At 44.1% G+C, this 18,894-nt stretch overlaps 2 protein-coding genes across 3 annotated transcripts in view; both read left to right on the top strand.

The window, feature by feature from the left end:
• EFCAB5 (EF-hand calcium binding domain 5) overlaps positions 1–1,559 on the top strand; it is a 136,523-nt gene extending 134,964 nt beyond the window's left edge. Inside the window, exon 24 of the mRNA XM_036768146.1 lies at positions 1,406–1,559. Within this exon, the coding sequence (XP_036624041.1) occupies positions 1,406–1,559 (154 nt within the window). The remainder of the gene's footprint in view (positions 1–1,405) is intronic.
• The window catches only part of NSRP1 (nuclear speckle splicing regulatory protein 1), a 56,175-nt gene continuing 38,773 nt past the window's right edge, over positions 1,493–18,894 (top strand). Inside the window, exons 1-2 of one of the 2 annotated variants that reach the window (XM_036769178.1) lie at positions 1,493–1,590; positions 3,911–4,001. In XM_036769178.1, the coding sequence (XP_036625073.1) occupies positions 1,571–1,590; positions 3,911–4,001 (111 nt within the window). In that variant the 5' untranslated portion in view covers positions 1,493–1,570. Of the gene's footprint in view, positions 1,591–3,910; positions 4,002–18,894 lie in introns of those variants that run through there. The other variant, XM_036769179.1, reaches the window with a different exon arrangement.

Below are 18,894 nucleotides of genomic sequence, written 5' to 3'. Positions count from 1 at the left end.
TTAGAGATGAGAAGAGAACCTAAACAGTCTCCTGTCTCTGAAGCCAAAGGAGGACCCAACTCTTTTTAGAATGTTAAAGAAATTATTGGTATTTCTGTTTTTTGCACCACCTTCATTTTTTAATATATCCTTCTCCTTCCCCTGCCCCTAAGTCACCCTTTGAAAGGAAGAATCAAAAAGACAGGAAAAAAAGCAATTCAACAAAACTAGCCAACACACCCGCCAAGCCTGACACAGTATATCAACACAGGACCTGAATCATGACTTCACTCCAAATAGTGTTGTCTAAAGAAAACCGTGCACACCTCGATTTAAAAGTGTTTTCTTTAAAAAAAAAAAGCGCGTTTAATTCCTTCAAGATGTATAAATCACTTTTATAGGCACTAGGAAACCAAAAAAATTTGTGTGACTCGCTTAAGTACAACCGCTTTATTGCGGTGGTCTGGAACCAAACGAGCAGTATCTCCAGTATTTCCACGCTATGCCTGCGTATAATAATATTTAATATATCATATTCCATATTTAACGCACACATATGCATATTTAGCATTATATTATACATAGTTAACATATGCATATACACACGCATATTCGGTGATACTGAGGAATGGAGACATCAGCAATAGGAGGGGGAGGGGACCAGGAAAGACGTCTCCATGACCCTTGACTGGGCTTTGAGAGCTGTCTGGAGCTCCAAAAAGCAGACTCGGGGATGGAGAGGACTGAAGGCAATGAAGCATTGCCTGTGCAAAGGCCCCGCGGCGGAGATGAAGCGTCTCGTTCAGGGAACAGCAAGGAGGCTTTTTTTTTTTTTTTTTTTGCATTCTCAGCCCAGGCTGCTTTATTACTAAAAACCAAAAACAAACCCCAAAAGTTTTATACGTAATTGCGGAATTTCCAACTTAGATTTTAAAAAACAGTTCCTCTTTACACCATCAAGTGAATAAAATCTCAATGAGGCTGCTCTTTTCCAAAAGTAGGTCTAGAACCCAGTGGCAAAACGCTGCGTAAAAAGGGCCGGGGCTCCGGCGTCGGAGGACCTGGGTTCAGATCCTGCCTCGGACACCCCATGGGATCTTAGACAACACGTCAATGAGACACCGCCATGGGCCTCAGTTTCTCCATCTGTAAAATGGCGTGGTCCTCCTACGAGGCCTCTGAGGTCTTTTCCTGCTCTACATCAATGACCGGGGGATCTTTGCCTTCGCTGAACGTCATCTGAACTCGAGTCCTCCGACCCCTCCTCTCTTACCGTACAGCTCGAGGTAAGCGTCGGGAGGAGGCGTCAGCACTTTCGACAGACAATTTGTGACCTTAAAAAAGCCTCCGATCAAATAGTTCTTATTGGCTAAAAAAAAAAAAAAAAGCACCTCGGAGCGGTGGCGTCAGCCCTCAGCCGCTGCAGCCGGCGGGGAGAAAGAAGGAGCCAGCGGCGGGTGTCGGTGTGGAATCTGCGGGCGTCTGGGTGTGGAATCTGCGGGCGTCTGGGTGTGGAATCTGCGGGCGTCGGCGTTGACGTCGCCGCTAGCTTTACTCTCCCGCGGCGGCGTCGAGCGTAGGCCGGAGCAAGATGGCGTCCCCGCGCAGGCAGTGAGTGCCGAGGGAGCTGGGGCTGGGGTCTGGCCTGCGGTGGGTCGGGAGGAAAGAGTAGCGGGTCGAGGAAGGGCTTCGGGGACGGGGGGACGGGACTGGGAGCAGCCCCGGGCCGGAGCAGGGTGGAGCGGAGGTTCCCCTCCCCCTCTGCGCATCACAGTGGGGGCGGGGCCAGGTACCTCCAGCGGGGGTGGGGGTGGAGGGCCGGGCCTCAGTTTTGGGGCCCGCGGACCTCGCGCGGGGAGGACACTCGACTCCGGGGGTCTGTCTGTGGAGAGAATCTCGGGGGTTCGTGAACGTAAGCGGGAAAGAAAGTTAGGTTCGTGGTTGTTTTCCTTGGTTAGTCTCTGTAAGAGTGACGTGAGTGGTGCAGTGGGAAGGGCGCGGGATTTGAAGGCCAGAAGACTTGAGTTCGAATCCTCCCACACTCCCTAGCTAGGAGACAACCTCCCTCCCCCGTTAGACTGTAAGCTCGCCCAGGGCAGGGCCCGTCTTTTACCTTTCCTTGCATTTCCAGGGCTTAGCACATAGGCATTTAATACATGCTGACCCTGGACAAGGCACTCCATGTTTCAGCCTCAGTGTTCTCAACTGTAAAGTGGGGATAATATTAGGACCCAGGGCTGTCGTTAAGATCAAATGAGACAAAATACAAGTTAAACGTCGTGATTTATAATAATATAAAACACAGAACAAGTCAAAGTGAAGTCCTGCAAATCCCGGATATTGTCATCATCATCATATTCCGCAGTATTTAATTTTGTGCATTTAACAGCGCTCCGAGAAGGGGTCTGTGGTCTTCCCTAGATTGCCAAAGGGGTCTAGGGAGCAAAAAATGTGGATCATTAATGGCTTTAAGCATCTCATGTCATGGACCCCTCGTGAAGCCCCTCTTAGAATCATGCTTTTAAATGCACTAAAAAGCACATGAGATATGTTTAAAATAAAAAGCGAGCTAATTCCAGTGAAATACGGTCGTTGGAATATTCAAACACGTTCATAGACCCCAGGGTAAGAACCTCTGCTGTGGGGTCCTGCCTGTACAGAGGAGGTTCAGTGCCTTGGAATCATCTAGAGTGGGCTCCTCCAGCTTCTTCGGGCTAAAGAGGAGGAAGCTCACAGCAGGAGTGAGGGTCTCAGCCAAGGTCACACGGGTCCTCCAGCCAGAGCCAGAGCGCTCTGTGACACTGGGCTGTGGGGGGAGCTGGCGTTGAACAGGAGGGTGTGCAGAAGAGGCACCCGCCCAACCCGAGGACCCTGGTCCTGACTCCTGCAGAAGAATCTGGCTTCTGGACACACCCCGAAGCCACCTGAGAGAAAGCTGTGTGACATTCTGCATGTGTATGCACTTGTACAAAAAGTCCTTCTCTGCCTTTGACCTGTAAGCTTGTCGTATGGAGGGCAAGCTCCGGTTAGCGGGTGCAGAACGGACCCCAGACTCAGAAGGTTTAACTTCTTTCACTCATAGTGGCCCTGTGACCCTGGCGAAATCAGCTAACCTCTCAGGGCCTCCTTGGTCTTTTTTGGGAGAGGGACTTCTCCCTGTGTTGCCTATGAAATCACAGGTTTGGACCCTACTCCCCCCACCCCCAAATTATTCCATTGTAGAGACCCTTGGAGCACCTGCCGGGTTTCTCTTGAACAAGATTCATTTTGCTTTCTACTAAAACAGAATCAATTTTTTAAAAAGGATTAAGAGTCTTCTGTGCGCCAGGCCCTGGGGTAGAAGGAGGGAAATATCAATTCAGTAGTGACACGGTCCTTGCCTTCAGGCTGCTTATGTTCTACTAAGGGGTACAGCTGGTTCCTGGCGATGGGGTGAAAGAACACAGAGTTTTGGCGTAACCATTTCTTCAGAGAGTTAAGGCATTTGTGGCCCTGAGTCCCGCAGGACCCGAAGTAATCATGTCAGGGAGTTCCCATAATCCTACGGTCTTAGAGCTCGAAGGCGTACTAGAGGCCATGGAGGCTAAACTCCTTTTACAGATGAGGAAACTGAGGCTCAGAGAGGCAGCAGATTGACTTGTCAAGAGTTACACAGCTCAGTATCTTAGGTAGGATTCGAACTCAGGTCTTTCTGACTAAGGATTCTCTCATGCTGCCTCATCTCATGTGGCATGTTAAATTAAAAAAAAAAATTTGGAATAAGCTTCCAGAAACATTGTTTTGTTTTAACATGTATTCATGTGACAAAGCCAAGTCCAGCAGTACGGGTGCAGTTCTTTACATTTTCCTCTGAGGTTACAAGAGGCTGTGATTACATTTTCAAATATTTAACAAGCTGTTTACTGGTGTGGTTTCCATTCTCTTTCTGCAGATATGGGCTCATTTTGCCAAAGAAAGCACAGCAGTTGCAGAAACCTGTTTTGCAGAAGCCGTCGGTGTTTGACAGTGACTCTGAGGAGGAGGTAGGGATATCAGTATCTTTTTCCTACTTTATTCATTGAGTGTACAGCAGGATTTTTTTTTTTAACTTTGGGAGTTGAGTTGACTGTTAGTGACAGTGATACAAAATTGAAGTTGAGCTAGGATGAATCATAATTTATATTTATATTTTGAGGCAGCACAGGGTAGTGGCTACAAAGCTGGCCTCCAGGCTACAAAGATCTGGATTTAAGGTATGCCTTTTGTTGTGATAGAAATTCTGAGAGACAAAGTTCTGGGTCCAGTCAGTTTATTTGTTAGGTTAGCAGTACCCACTAAAATGGATCAGTGCCCTCTCTTGATGACCAAAGACCTTGAGTGAGGGCTGACAGGGTCTCTTATAACAATTAGCTAGTTGAGCAAAATCTGAAGAAATGGGTGTGTCTTCTTCTGATTGGCTGGCGATGACATAGTCAGAATTGAGATGACATTATTTGGACTGTCCTTTCTGACACCCCCTTAGTCACAGTCAAGAGTGGTCACAATACAAAAAGTTCTCAGGTGTTGGAAGTTCCTACAGTGGTTTATATTGCTGAGATTTGACCTTTTAGGTTAATAAAATTTCTCTGAAAAGTAGGTGATGATGGGTGGGGTTACCCAGGTGGAGGTAATTGCCTTTAGGCAAGTTTCTCTGGGATCTAGGTGGTGGGTGAGGTTTACAAGGAGAAGGAACCTCAAAGGGAATATTAAATCTAGCTTGACTAAGTCTTAGCAAAATAGAATTAAAATCAATCTTCAGTTTTTAACTGTGACACATACTGGTGTGGAGAAGCCACTGCTACCTTGATGTTTGAGCAGAGAAAGTACTGACCTGTTTTGGTGGAGGGGGTTTCCTCACTCCAGAGTTCCTTGGACTGAGGAAGCCACAGGCCCAGTTCTGTCCTTGTTTATGGTTTAATTATAATTATTAATTATAATGTATAGGTTCAGATTTAAGGAGAGAAGCTTCCAGTTTTATTTACTTTACTATTATACTCTGCTCTAATATGATTATATTTTTTCCAAGTGAAACAGGTGTAATCTGTGTGATTTGTTTCAAAACTGGAAATCTTAATTTTTTTTTAACAAAAATTACCAACTTAAAAGCAAGCTTTTTTTAGACAAAATGACATATTTGAACATCCTTATAAAGAAACTAGGCCACTGATTAGAATGTCATCACCTTATAAGACAATCTAAATAGCAAAGTAGTTCATAAATCCTTGATAGAACTGGCAGATTGTCATTTAGAAATTGTTTTTTCAGGAAAATAATTTTAATAATGAATGCTGATGGTTTGCATTTTTATATGCTTTAAGGTTTGCAGTGGGCTTGACATGGCTTATTTGAACCTCATTTTTACCTTGGGTACTTTGGTGTTGGCCGAATTTGATTGCACAGGTAGAATGGTGATCCTGAATTATGTTGCCTTTGTTGGTGCGCAGATGATAAGTCTGTTAGCAGCCACTTCCTTTTCAGTTAACAAAACTATATGTGTTTTCTGAAACCTCAGCTCATAGTAGGAACAGAAACTCAAACCTAATGCTTATCTGATGGTTCTTTCATTCTTTTTACCTGTTTCTAAAATTGTTGTAGACTCCTTTGTCACCCTCAGTCTCACTGACTCTGCTACAGTAGATGAATAGTGTCTCTCCATTGCTGTCATTCACATCGTGGGTCATTACTACATAAATCTACCTGGTTACCCTTGGTCCCCAGTAAGGTGGTGTAGAAGGGCAGTAGGTGGTGCATTGGATAGAGCTGTGGGACTCGGAACCAGGAAGACCTGAGTTCAGATTCTGCCTCAGACACTAACTTGTGATCCTGGGCAGGTCACTTTACCCTGTTTGCCTCAGTTTCCTCCTCTGTAAAATGAGCCACAGAAAGAAATGGTATCTGCCAAGAACACCCCAAGTGGGGTCACAAAGAATCGGACATGACTGAAATGACTCAACAGCAACAATAAACTGAAGCTTCTTACGTGTAGAAGGATTTCTTCTCTCTTCTTTTCTGGTCTTCACCTGCTTGAGTATGGATTTCGCTGAATAGTCCCTGTCAGTATTCTGGGGCTTGGTGCCATCACAGGGATGTGTCCTGAAAACATGATCCCTTGGATACTTCACTATCCACAGGGAATATTCCTCTTTCACTTATATTCTCTGCAGGACGTCCTCGATGCCAGAGGCAGGCACAGGCCATCACTGTTTTATGCCTTGCTTAATATAAGAAATCAGAGTACCCAGGAACAGCAGTTTCCTCTGTGCTTAGTTCTATCAAGGAATCTCCCCATCATAATGTGCCAGGGAGATTTAGAAAGAGAGAATAGGGCTCTCTTTGTGCTGTTGGCAAATGCTTTTAAACAATCAGCAAACTTACCCAGTAGACTCTTGTATTCTTAGCACCTTTCAGTCACTTTTGAAAGTGTAGAGTTGTACTGAGTTGAGGAGAAGGCCATGTTTTTTTACGTCTGCTTGTTTGTTTCTTTCTCCTTTCCATCAAAAAAAAAGCACATGTATAGACGATCCTCATGAACATTTTATAGAGATGAGAAACTAGGCATAGGTTGGTAGTTTCCACTGCCCCTCCCCCCCCAATCATCCTTATTTTCTCCAGCCATTTAGTATGTTCTCTTCTTTCAGGTGTCTTAAATATTTTTCCCTCAGTGCTTCAGAGTTGAGCTTAGATGTCTTTTGTTTGTACTCAGGTGGTCTTTGGCTTAGACTCTGTGCTTTATATCTTGCCAGTTAGGGGAATCAGGGGTGAACATCTTTGACAAGCTGACATCACCCTCTTTTGTGCTTTGCCTGATATTAATGATCTGAGAGTCAGAGTAATTTCTCTTGTTGTCTTCCAAGAAATCTTGCATAATTTTGATGTCTGCATAGGAGACATCTTAATAAAGGGGAGAGAACCTTACTCTACCAAGTCACAAACAATAAGCACAATGGGATCTTATATCCTTTGAATTTGTCAATTGATTATGTGTTGATATAATTATCTGCTGTGGAATGTTGCTTGCATATCTCTCCTGGATCCGTTTTTCAGGTCAGTTGTTTTTCCAATGAGATATTTTACGATTTCTTCTATTTTTTCATTCTTTAGATTTTGTTTGACTGATTCTTAATGCCTCATAGAGTCATTAGTTTCCACTTGCCCAATTCTGATTTTTGACAAATTATTTTCTTCAGATGGCTTCTGCTTCTCTCTTTCCATTTGGCCAATTTTACTTTTCAAGGATTCATTTTCTCCTGCTAGATTCTATAATTTTTCTTTTACTTCTCTAATTTGGCTTTTAACATCCTCCTTGAACTCTTCCAGGAATGCTTTTTGGGCTTGAGACCAAATTATATTCCCTTTTGAGATTTCAGATATGTAGACGTATAGTATCAAGGCTGTCCTCTTCTGAATTTGTGTTTTGAGCTTCTCTGTCCCCATAATACGATTCAATGGTCTTTTACTGTTTTAGTTTGTTTCTTCATGGTGGTTGCCTTTTTCCTGGCTTTTAAAGTGGATCTCTGCTTCTGGGTCCCAGGGGGCTCTGTCCCAAGCTTCTTGTGTTGGGAGGTAGGGACCTGGTTACTGGCTTTGTGTGCTGTGGCCTCTGGTTTTGTCAGCTAGAAGCTATATACTGCTGCAGCTCATCTGGTGCTGAGCTGGAACTGGCTGGTGTGTGCCAGGGATCAAGGCCCAGTGGAGTCTTTCTGAGTTTACACTGAAGCTCACAGCGTGAGGGGTGGTCTGGCCGCCGGAAGTCTCCTCTTCCACTAGGACTGCACTATGTAGCACAGGTGGCTTCAGCTGTTGGTCTGTGCTGGTGTCCGCCAATTCCCCTGGCTGTGCAAAGGCATGCCTGGGGTCCTGGTGTTGGTGCTTGCTGTCTCCACCCCCCGGGGCCCAGGAACTCCCGCTGGTCTGCTAAGGTGGGGCCTGCTAACCTCCTTTCCTGCACTGGTCTCCTTCTCTCACCACAAGAGGGAGTCTCCCTAATTCCCCGAGTTAAAAGACTACTGAACTCCCACTTCTGGCTCCTCTATTCCAGGGTTTCTCCTAGGGTAGCATTCTCTGGGTTACTCAAGGTCACCAAGGGAAGGACGAGAGCTCTTAGAGTTTACTCGGTCATCATGGCTCCCGGAAGTTCAATAAGGTGAGTTTCAAACCTTAAGACTGTGGGATGATAGCCCCAGTAGTAGCTGCTGCTGCCACAGGCTCTGCTCTTCTGTCTCACCTAGTTCCAACAGGTTCCCATCCTGCCCTGAGATGCCTGGGGTTTGCTGCTGCAGCCGGCAGGCTGGGCTTGCTTCTGTTCCGGTATGGTGCTCCAGTATGGTCCAGTAGGGGTAGTTCCTCGCACCCAGCATTCTTCCAGCCTGGTGAAACAGATCACTCTTGTCGACTTTCTGGACTCTCTTGGCTTGGAAATCTGCCACACGCTGTTTCCTAGTGGATTCTACCTCTCTCAGATCTGTTCAGGTTCACTTCTCAAGAGGTATCTGAAAGAATTTGTGAGAGAGCTCTGGCATGTCCCTACTTTCACTCTGCCATTTTGGCTCCGCCGAATGTTGCTTGATAAAACCAACTATTTCCTATTAATACCCTCATCAAAGATACCCTCAACGTATGTACGGATTATTCTCACAGAAATCTTATGTAGATGACTCTCAAGACATCTAAGTTGAGAGTTGTTGATGGTCTCTCAACGCTTCAGGTCGGGGGGGGGGTGTTATTAGTGAAACACAAGATTTTATTTCACACACTTTTGGTGTTTCTCTCTCCTTAAGATATCTTAAGAATTGCTCCTGTGATGCCCTCAATAGTTTTCCTTACAGCATGGCTCCTTCTCTGTGCATTCTTGTCTAGTCTAGCTGCCTTTCCCATCCCAGTAAAGGCATACTTAGGGCTGTGATACCTAGAGGCCAAGTGTAGTATTATTTCCAATGTTGTTGATGGTGAAGAGAGTTTAGTATTACATATTTTTACAGATCTTTTCCTTCTTTCATCCATTTGTTGTCATCCTAGTTTCATCCTTAATTGACTGAGACAATTTTGCTTAATTAGAAATTTTGCCAGATTGTTAAAAAACTGGCTTTTAAACTTTGAATTGGTTTTACTGTCTGCTGCTTTTCCCTCCTGAGGTAATATTGCTCATAAACTTCCACCATCCTTTTCCATAAAATTTCATGGACAAGTTTCTGTTCAAGAATTATGTTTTCCACAGCTATGTAGAGATGATGAGGTCCTCTGGATTCTTCTATTTGTGAATGGCGTTGTGCTTTGTTGCATCAAGCCTCTTAGATGAGATTCATAACCTCCTGAAAGATTTTAGCCTAGCCATCCATAAAGGAAAAATCAGTTGGATGAAGAATGCCTTTTGTTTTGACTGTGGTGTGTACGTAGATGGGTTAGAACCTCCAGAGCTCATCCATCATTTTGATCAGAACTTGAAAAGACCTCTGTAGATGAGCAGTGAATTCAGCTCAGAATTGAACAAGAGACCAAAGTGGGCTGGATTGCTTTTGGGACATTGCAAAGTTTTTTAATGACCCTGAACTTCTCTTAGAAAAAAGGGCCTCTCTTGTTAATGTCAGCGTTCCATTAGTGTGACTAGATGGCTATGACTCTACAGCTTCCAGAATTACAGTGTGTATCACTTAGAGGCCAGTGGACAGGCCCATGGTGAGTGTGAGCAAGCTGCAATGCCTTCTAGAGGACTGTAGACCTGTATGATGTGACCAGAGAAGTTCATGATCAGGAAAGATCTGCAGGCCACATAATAAGAACAAGAGATGACAGGGTCAGCCCATCTTCTTCCCTAGGAGCCTCTCAGTTCCACAGAGAAGGCCCCAAGCATGTCAGATGGACCTTCTGTGGTTAAAGGGGACACAGATTGTTTGCAGGTCCATCATCCAAGTGGCCGATATTGTCTGGTTACTTTTCTTGACTTCATTTTCTAAGTGCTGTTTCGGCTTCCTCATGTATCTCATTAGGAGCCTATTGAGTCCAGAAGCAGTGGTAGCTGGTGGTGCAGTGAACAGAGCACTGGGCCTGGAATCAGGAAAGCCTGAGTTCAGATCTTTCCTCAGACGCTTACTAGCTGTGTGACCCTGGGCAAGTCACTTGTCCCCTTAGTGTCTCAATTTCTTCACCTATAAAATGAGAGCATATCCCAAATTGCCTCTAAGATCCTTTCCTAGCTCTACATTTGTCACTGTCATCGCTGGTTAAAATGTTGATTATTATAGAATTCTGGGAGATTACTTTGAGCATCATCTGTAAATGCATTTGAGACAGACTAGCTTAGTTGGGTCTCACGACCAGCTTTTCTGCAGTTCGTTTCTCCTGTCCTTGACTACCTGGGTGATTTGGGGCAAGGCACTTAATGTCCCTTGGCTCCAGTTTCTTCTTCTTTTTGGACTTAGGCTAGTAAACTTCCACATTCCCTTCCAACTTCCTCTTCCTGATCCCCTCCTTTACTTTTCCCAATTTAATGAAGTGACACTGCTCAAAATCTTACAACTTCCTCCTCTGGAATCTTCTGTCCATCTTCTGTTTTGAAATGGCTTCACATTCTGAACTTTGTTCATACTGGTTTGCCACATCCCTTAGCTTGGCAAGGATGTCAGAGTTTTAGTGCTGAGGCCATTTCTGGACTCTTTAGCCTCCTCACTGTGATGATTGCTTTGCATTAGTTAAGCTTTCCATAGAAAATTGTCATAACCAGACCTGGTGTTTGTTTCTTTTTTCCTTTATATAAGCCCTCTTTGGGGGCACAAGTCAGGTTTCAGGATTGCAGTTGCATGTGGCATCTTGTCCTCTTTGGTCTCTTCTAGTTTGGTCTTGGTTTTGACCTTTCCACAGTATGCAGGTTATTTGGAAATGATCCCACATCACTAATGAGTCATTTCTTCTCCCTTAAGATATAGTTCTTTTAATTTTTTGTTACACTGTTTGGTCTCCTGGCACACTTCATGAAGAGAGCAGCTCCCTGCGATTCCTTGTACTCAACATTTTATTTCCTTCTCTTTCTCCCCTGCCTGGGTTCCTGCCCCTCATCACCTTTGTCCCTTGGAGTTCCTAGCACTCTTCAAGGTTCAGTTCCGATGCCACCTCTTTCCTGAGGCCTGGATTCCTCTAGTTGTTAGTCTCCTCTGCCCTCATCCTCTGCAGATTTTCATGTATTCTGTTACTATCCTGTGTTTATTTATCTGTGAACACATCAGGCATCTCTGTGTGACATGCACAGAACACTGGATTTGGAGTCAGGAAGACCTGAGTTCAAGTCTAAATTCAGACACTCCCAACTGTGTGGCCCCGGGCAAGTCACTTTGTTTGCCTCAGTTTCCTTATCTGTACAGTGGGGATAATAATAGCACCTATCTCCCAGAGTTGTTGTGAGGATTAAATGAGATATTTGTAAAGATTTAACACATAGTAGACACTATATAACTGCTAGCTGTTATTACAGTAGAATGTAAGCTTTTTGAGGGCAAGAATTGTGTCACATTTTTTGGTCCTTGAATCTCCAGGCATAATTCTCTGTCTAGCATGTAGTAAATTACTCTGTAAGTGCTTGCTGATTAAATGAAAATATGTAGGTATCTGAGAAGTCTATAGGTCTTTGGCCTTTTTCATTCCTTAATCCTAAACCATATTTTCCTTAATTTTTTTCTTTTTTTTCCCATGGGGACATCCCTTTATTTTCCAATTTTAAAAGGTGGGCATACAGAGGATTACACATTGTGAACAATTAGAGACCTCAAGGATCATTTAGTGGGAGCCTCTCATTTTATTTTATTTATTTTTTTAATTTAAATTTATTTATTTAACATATTTAGTTTTCAGCATTGATTTTCACAAGAGTTTGAATTACAAATTTTCTCCCCATTTCTACCCTCCCCCCCACTCCAAGATGGCATATATTCTGGTTGCCCTGTTCCCCAGTCAGCCCTCCCCTCTATCGCTCCCCTCCCCTCTCATCCTCTTTTCCCTTCCTTTCTTGTAGGGCAAGATAAATTTCTACGCCCCATTGCCTGTGTATTTTCTAGTTGCATGCAAAAACTTTTTTTTTTGTTTTTGAACATCTGTTTTTAAAACTTTGAGTTCCAAATTCTCTCCCCTCTTCCCTTCTCACCCACCCTCCCTAAGAAGTCAAGCAATTCAACATAGGCCACATGTGTATCATTATGTATAATCCTTCCACAATACTCATGTTGTGAAAGACTAACTATATTTTGCTCCTTCCCAACCCATCCCGCTTTATTGAATTTTCTCCCTTGACCCTGTCCCCTTTCCAAAGTGTTTGTTTTTGATTACCTCCACCCCCATCTGCCCTCCCCTCCATCATCCCCCCACTTTTATTTTTTTATCTTCCCTCTTCTTTCCTGTGGGGTAAGATACCCAATTGAGTATGTATGGTATTCCTTCCTCAGGCCAAATCTGATGAGAGTAAGGTTCACTCATTCGCCCCTCACCTGCCCTCTCCCCTCCTCCCACAGAACTGCTTCCTCTTGCCACCTTTATGCGAGATAATCCACCCCATTCTCTCTCTCCCTATCTCCCTCTCTCAGTATGTTGCTCTCTCATCCCTTAATTTCATTTTATTTCTTTTAGATATCTTCCCTTCATCTTCAACTCACCCTGTGTCTGCTCTCTCTCTTTTATATATATATATACACACACATAGATATATACATACATACACATTCACTTATATATATATATACACATATATATATACATATATATATATATATGCATATTCCCTTCAGCTACCCTAATACAGAGGTCTCATGAATCATACATGTCATCTTTCCATGTAGGAATGTAAACAAAACAGTTCAGCTTTAGTAAGTCCCTTGCAATTTCTGTTTCTTGATTACCTTTTCATGCTTCTCTTGATTCTTGTGTTTGAAAGTCAAATTTTCTATTCAGTTCTGGTCTTTTCACTGAGAAAGCTTGAAAGTCCTCTATTTTATTGAAAGTCCATATTTTGCCTTGGAGCATGATACTCAGTTTTGCTGGGTAGGTGATTCTAGGTTTTAATCCTAGCTCCATTGAACTCCGGAATATCGTATTCCAAGTCCTTCGATCTCTTAATGTAGAAGCTGCCAGATCTTGGGTTATTCTGATTGGGTTTCGACAATACTCAAATTGTTTCTTTCTGGCTACCTGCAGTATTTTCTCCTTGATCTGGGAGCTCTGGAGTTTGGTGACAATATTCCTAGGAGATTTCGTTTTGGGATCTATTTGAGGAGGCAATCGGCGGAGTCTTTCAATTTCTATTTTGCCCTGTGGCTCTAGAATATCAGGGCAGTTCTCCTTGATAATTTCTTGAAAGATGATTATCTAGGCTCCTTTTTTGATCATGGCTTTCAGGTAGTCTAATAATTTTTAAATTATCTCTCCAGGTCAGTGGTTTTTCCAATGAGATATTTGACATTGTCTTCCATTTTTTCATTCCTTTGGTTCTGTTTTATAATATCTTGATTTCTCATAAAGTCACTAGCTTCCACTTGGTCCAATCTAATTTTTAAAGTAGTATTTTCTTCAGTGGTCTTTTGGACCTCCTTTTCCATTTGGCTAATTCTGCCTTTCAAGGCATTCTTCTCCTCATTGGCTTTTTGGAGCTCTTTTGCCATTTGAGTTAATCTATTTTTTAAGGTGTTGTTTTCTTCAGTGTATTTTTCAGTATTTTTTTGGGTCTCCTTTAGCAAGTCATTGACTTGTTTTTCATGGTTTTCTCGCATCCTTCTCATTTCTCTTCCCAATTTTTCCTCTACTTCTCTAACTTGCTTTTCCAAATCCTTTTTGAGTTCTTCCATGGCCTGGGACCAGTTCATGTTTTTCTTGGAGGCTTTTGGTGTAGGCTCTATGACTTTGTTGATCTTCTTTAGGCTGTATGTTTTGGTCTTCTTTGTCACCAAAGAATCCAAAGTCTGAGACTGAATCTGGGTGTGCTTTCGCTGCCTGGCCATATTCCCAACCAACTAACTTGGCCCTTGAGTTTTTCAGTGGGGTATGACTGCTTGTAGACTAAAGAGTTCTATGTTCCAAGCTTGGGGGGATGTGCCAGCTCTGCCACACCAGCACTCCTCCTTCCCCAAGAACCCCCAACCCGGACTGGACTTAGATCTTCAGCAGGCTGTGCACACCTGCTCTGATCCACCACTTAATTCCTCCCACCAGGTGGGCCTGGGGCCAGAAGCAGCAGCAGCTGTAGCTGCCCCACCTCTGCTGCCCCCAGGGCTGGAAGCCGAACCACGAACTTCTTCCACTCCTGGAGCTTTTCCCACTAACCTTCTCCACAGTCTTTGGTGTTTGTAGGTTGAGAAGTCAGGTAACTGCCGCAACTCACTGATTCAGGGAGCTAGGGCCCCCTCCACCTGGCTCCTGGTCTGGTTGGTCCATGGCGCTCAGGCTGGGCTCTGCTCCACTCCGTTCCCAGCTCCGTGTGGGATAGACCTCACCCAGAGACCATCCAGGGTGTCCTGGGCTGGAGCCCTGCTTCCCTCTGCTGTTTTGTGGGTTCTGCCGTTCTAGAATTGGTTCAGAGCCATTTTTTATAGGTTTTTGGAGGGACTCGGCAGGGAGCTCAAGCTGGTCCCTGCTTTCCAGCTGCCATCTTGGCTCCCCCCCCGGGAGCCTCTCATTTTAGAGAGAAGACCGAGGTTAAGGAAAGTGGTAACTAAGTCAGGGTCACACAGTCACACAGCAAAAGTAGCCAGCATTGGACCAGACCTCTCAGGGGTCAGGAGAGGGGTTGATCAAGGATTATAGTTAAGTCTTCTCTTGGCTTTGGGATGGGGCCTGGCTGAGCGCCTAGGAGGGTAGGGGTCCAATGCTCTTTGGTTTGGGGTCTGTCCAATCATATGACTGGGGGTGATGTCGGCCCCCGGATCTGTATGGGCTCCAAGTCAGGCAGGAGCTAACCACTGGAGCAGCCAGAACTCTCTTCAGTTTCTATACTGAGTCCTGCCTCCAAAGGCTGGTTGCATGCTATGAAACTGGGCTGGCCTCGGGTGTCTTTGGGGAGCCTGGTTCCAGAAAGATGCTCCCAACTACAAGTGAGAGGCTGACTTCTTCTCAGGATTTTGTATTATCTGAGCATAATCTATATCTTTCTGAGCTGGGAAGTGCTGGCTGGAGCTCCTTGGGGAAATATGGGTAGGTCAAGGGGCACTTCACCTGGGAGATTCAGGGAGGGTAGAAGGCTACACCATTTCACCAGCTGGGGGCAGCTAGGGTCAAGCTCTGTCCGCATCTTATTTTCACAAGTTATAATCAGATCCTTTACTTCCATTTTGGCTGCTGGAGGGGTGGCAGCTCCTCTGTGGTTGGTGGTGGTGGTGGTGGTGTTGGCAGAGGGTGTCAGGTTCCTTCTCCACAAGGGCTGCTCCCCTCAGTGACAGTAGCAAGGGCTGCCTGCCAGTTCAGGATCAAGGTGCGTTCGTGTCAATTACACATAAAAGTGACCTAGGTTTTACGATATTATTTTTCACTACAACATCCCTCGAGGAGGGCAGGAGTTGCTTCTTTGTTTTTCGGTCTTTACTCTTTCTCCCCCAGTGCCCTGCCTGATTCAAGACACTTTAAGCAATAGGGGCTTAATCAGTGTTTGCTAAAGGGGTGGGCATGTGGAATGGTCTGCCAGTGCTCTCCTAATTGGGACTCTCTAAGCTGCTCGAGGGCCTTCAGTGGGGGATATGAGGATGCTTGTTCAGCTACAGGATGGGCTGGATGGCCTGTGCTGAACTCTGGAGGCTCGCAACCCTGTGAATGAATGGATCAAGGGAGGTTCTGGCAGTGATTGACAGAAGTACCTGAGAACTTCACAGAGTTCTTCTACAGATTGGGGCGGGGAGGGGGGGAGGGAGAAGGAAAAGGGGGAGGGAGGCGGAGAGGGAGAGAGCGAGAGAGCCCTAAACCATATTTTCCAACAACTCGTTGTCTTTCTCAGTCTCACCAAATATCAAGGTATACATGTGACTTGATTGGGGCACTTGTTGAGTTCTTCACAGCATTTTTGTCCTTCTTTATCTCCTGCCAAAAGATTATGTTCAATCAACTGCTGCTGATTTTGTGGCAGTCCTTTGGCCTATACTCATCCTGAGCACCGCAGTGAGAGATGACCATGTTTGCCATGAGATAATGTTTCTTGATGCCATTGGGCACACTAGAAAAACACCGATTTCCTTATTTACCTCTCCAAAGAGAGCCTCTGAGTTTATCCTCCCATTTTGCTTCATCTTCCTTGTTTGAGAGGAAGAGGGAGGAGCAAGAATGTCTGTATAAACAGGATTCAGTTCTCGGAGTATGTCAGCTTGTTGCCTACATCTTTCCCATAGGGACTTCCCATCTAGAATAATAGGTAAATTAGTGTTTATAGATTGGGGTGCATTTTCAGTGAAGTGGTCATGTATTATTAGTCTTGAACAGCAGTCTCCTCATTTTAGAACCCAAGTTTAAGGTCAGAGTTGTCTTCTCTTCATCCAGTAGAGGGCGCTTTAGCTCACACATTCATTCGGAATGTGCAGCTAAAGGGATCAGAAATTGATGGTAAAGCATTAAAAATTGTTGTGAGTCCTGTCCTCTAAAGTCATTGTGTTAAACTCAGGAGGGCTTTGCCAGCCGCTCCTGATGTTTTTACTGCTGCTGAGCTACAGTCAGAACATCTTTAGTTTGAAGGCATTTTCCCAGTGGCAGTGAGCTGTTCGTGCTCATCCTGTCTTAATCTTTCACAGGGTTCTTCTAGAGACCAGTCGCATGGATTTACAAGTGAGAAGATTAAGATTGATCTTGTACCATTTTCTTATTGATCCTCTTTATAGTTAATTGATTTTTGTCCTGTAACTGTTTAAGTCATAGTTCTTTATTTCTGAACTTAGTTCAGAGTTCAGCTGACTTGTAATGGGTTAAGTTTAAAAATTCAGCTTTTCTTGCATCAAGGAATTTTGCTACCCTTGGGGAATGTGTGTGAAAGGAAGGGAGTTGGGTCTCATATCTTTACTCCACCAAACTATCTTTCAAGGATGTCTGGTTTGCTGTCCAAAAGTCTGCTCCGCTATCTTGCACCTGGTCTCAACTAATGAGCACTTCTTAGTCTCATGAGTGAAGAAGGGGGGCCACTGCTAGCCCCCATTACCAAATTTCCAACCAGTCACATACAGATACCTGCACCAAAGCTCTGTGACCATTCATGTTGCCCTTAGTTCCATGATGTCATCTACCCTGCTTTGTTCTTTGTTCTGTATCCTACAAAACCTGGGTAAGGGGAACGGCCTTCCTGCTTGGGGTCTTTGGCATAAATGGAGGCAATCTGTTGACCTATTTATTGACAGGTGGCATGCCCCTGCTAATAAATGTAATCTTGTTTGGAGATCTGCTTCAGTTTACCCTTTTGTTAAATTCCATTTGCAGCTCAAAAACATGTAGCTGGGATAACAGGGATAAAAATCATGGGTGGCCTTGGCCTTATGAATCCTAATTACTAGGTTACTGAGTCATTAAAGTAGCTTATATGCCTGGACAAAAATCAGCATCCTGGGAGGTTGGTTTGGTTCTAGACTGATCTGTAAAACAGCAAGTCTCAAATATTTTGGTCTCGGAACCCCTTCACTCTCTTAAAAATTATTGAGGATTTTCCCCCTCGAAAACTTTTGTGTGGATTATAGCTATTGACATTTACTGTATTAGAAATTAAAATGTCTTTGTATTATTATGAAAATTGTTTTGCCCTTGTGGACCCTGGACCCCCTTTTAGATTTTCTTGGACCCTAGGGTCCCAGATCACACACTTGGAGAACCAGTACTTTAGAAATTTGGTTTAATTTGTTCTAATATGTGATAGCTTTAGGAAGACCTCTTCCTTGTCTATGATTCTGTAGAGATCACAGAGGTAAGAATCCTCTAAACACTAACTGCAGGGGCCTCAGATGACCCAGTGGGCCCAAGAGACAAGGAGGGACCCCCAAGAGGCTGTCAAGTACAAGACTGTCACTGACCTTGGGATACCTGAGCCATGTGATACTGTGCCTTGGGAACTCCAGCAGTTTGTAGAGCAACACCCTTCATAAGACTTTTTAGGGATGCACTGTTGGGACCTCTTATAGAGCATCATCTCAGTTACTCTCCCTGATGTGCTGTAGCTCATCTGTAGCTTTTCTGAAATTCAGTGCTCACAATGGAAGCATTCCGGGTATGATCTGATAAGGGACAGCATAACTAGTGGCTCCTTCTGGACATCATGCTTCATTTAGTGCAGCTTAAAATAATTGCATGTCTTTTTTCTGGCTGCCACTTTAGAGGTGATTCGTATTGAATTTACAGTCCACTAAGCACGACAGATCTTCTTCATAGGTCTTGTTAGCTGTGCCTCCCTATCCCATGTTTGTGAAGAATTTTTTGAACTCTAGTACTTTACATTTATCCCTATTATTTAATTTTATTTGATTATGCCTGTCAGTCTAGTCTAGTGAGATCTTTTTGGATCTGTCATCCAGCATATTAGTTGTCTCAGTTTCCTGTTATTTGTAATTTTGATATCATGCAAGTCATGTTGAACAGCACAGGACCAAGGATAGATCCCTGAGACCCTCTAATGGAGACCTTCCTCCCATTTGACATGGTCACTTAGCCAGTTCACAATACACTTAACTATAGAGTCATCTCAGATGCGTAACATGAAAGACACTGGAAAATATTATGCTGAAACCTAAGTATACTAGAATCATAGAATGTTAGAGCTAGATAGGGCCCTAAAAACTGTCTCGTTTGCCCCTTCCGTTTACAGATTACGGAATATGGCTTTTGGCAGTAGCAGGAGCCTTGGTCTCCATATCAGTTATCAGAAGTGGGTGTTGTCATTAGGTTTGACAAGTCTTAGGAGATTTGCCTCATAAAGTC

Source organism: Trichosurus vulpecula, chromosome 7 (genome assembly GCF_011100635.1).
Source record: "Trichosurus vulpecula isolate mTriVul1 chromosome 7, mTriVul1.pri, whole genome shotgun sequence".
Taxonomy (NCBI): domain Eukaryota; kingdom Metazoa; phylum Chordata; class Mammalia; order Diprotodontia; family Phalangeridae; genus Trichosurus; species Trichosurus vulpecula.
The sequence above is the reverse complement of the archived record's forward strand: the minus strand, read 5'-3'. Positions and strand labels throughout refer to the sequence as shown.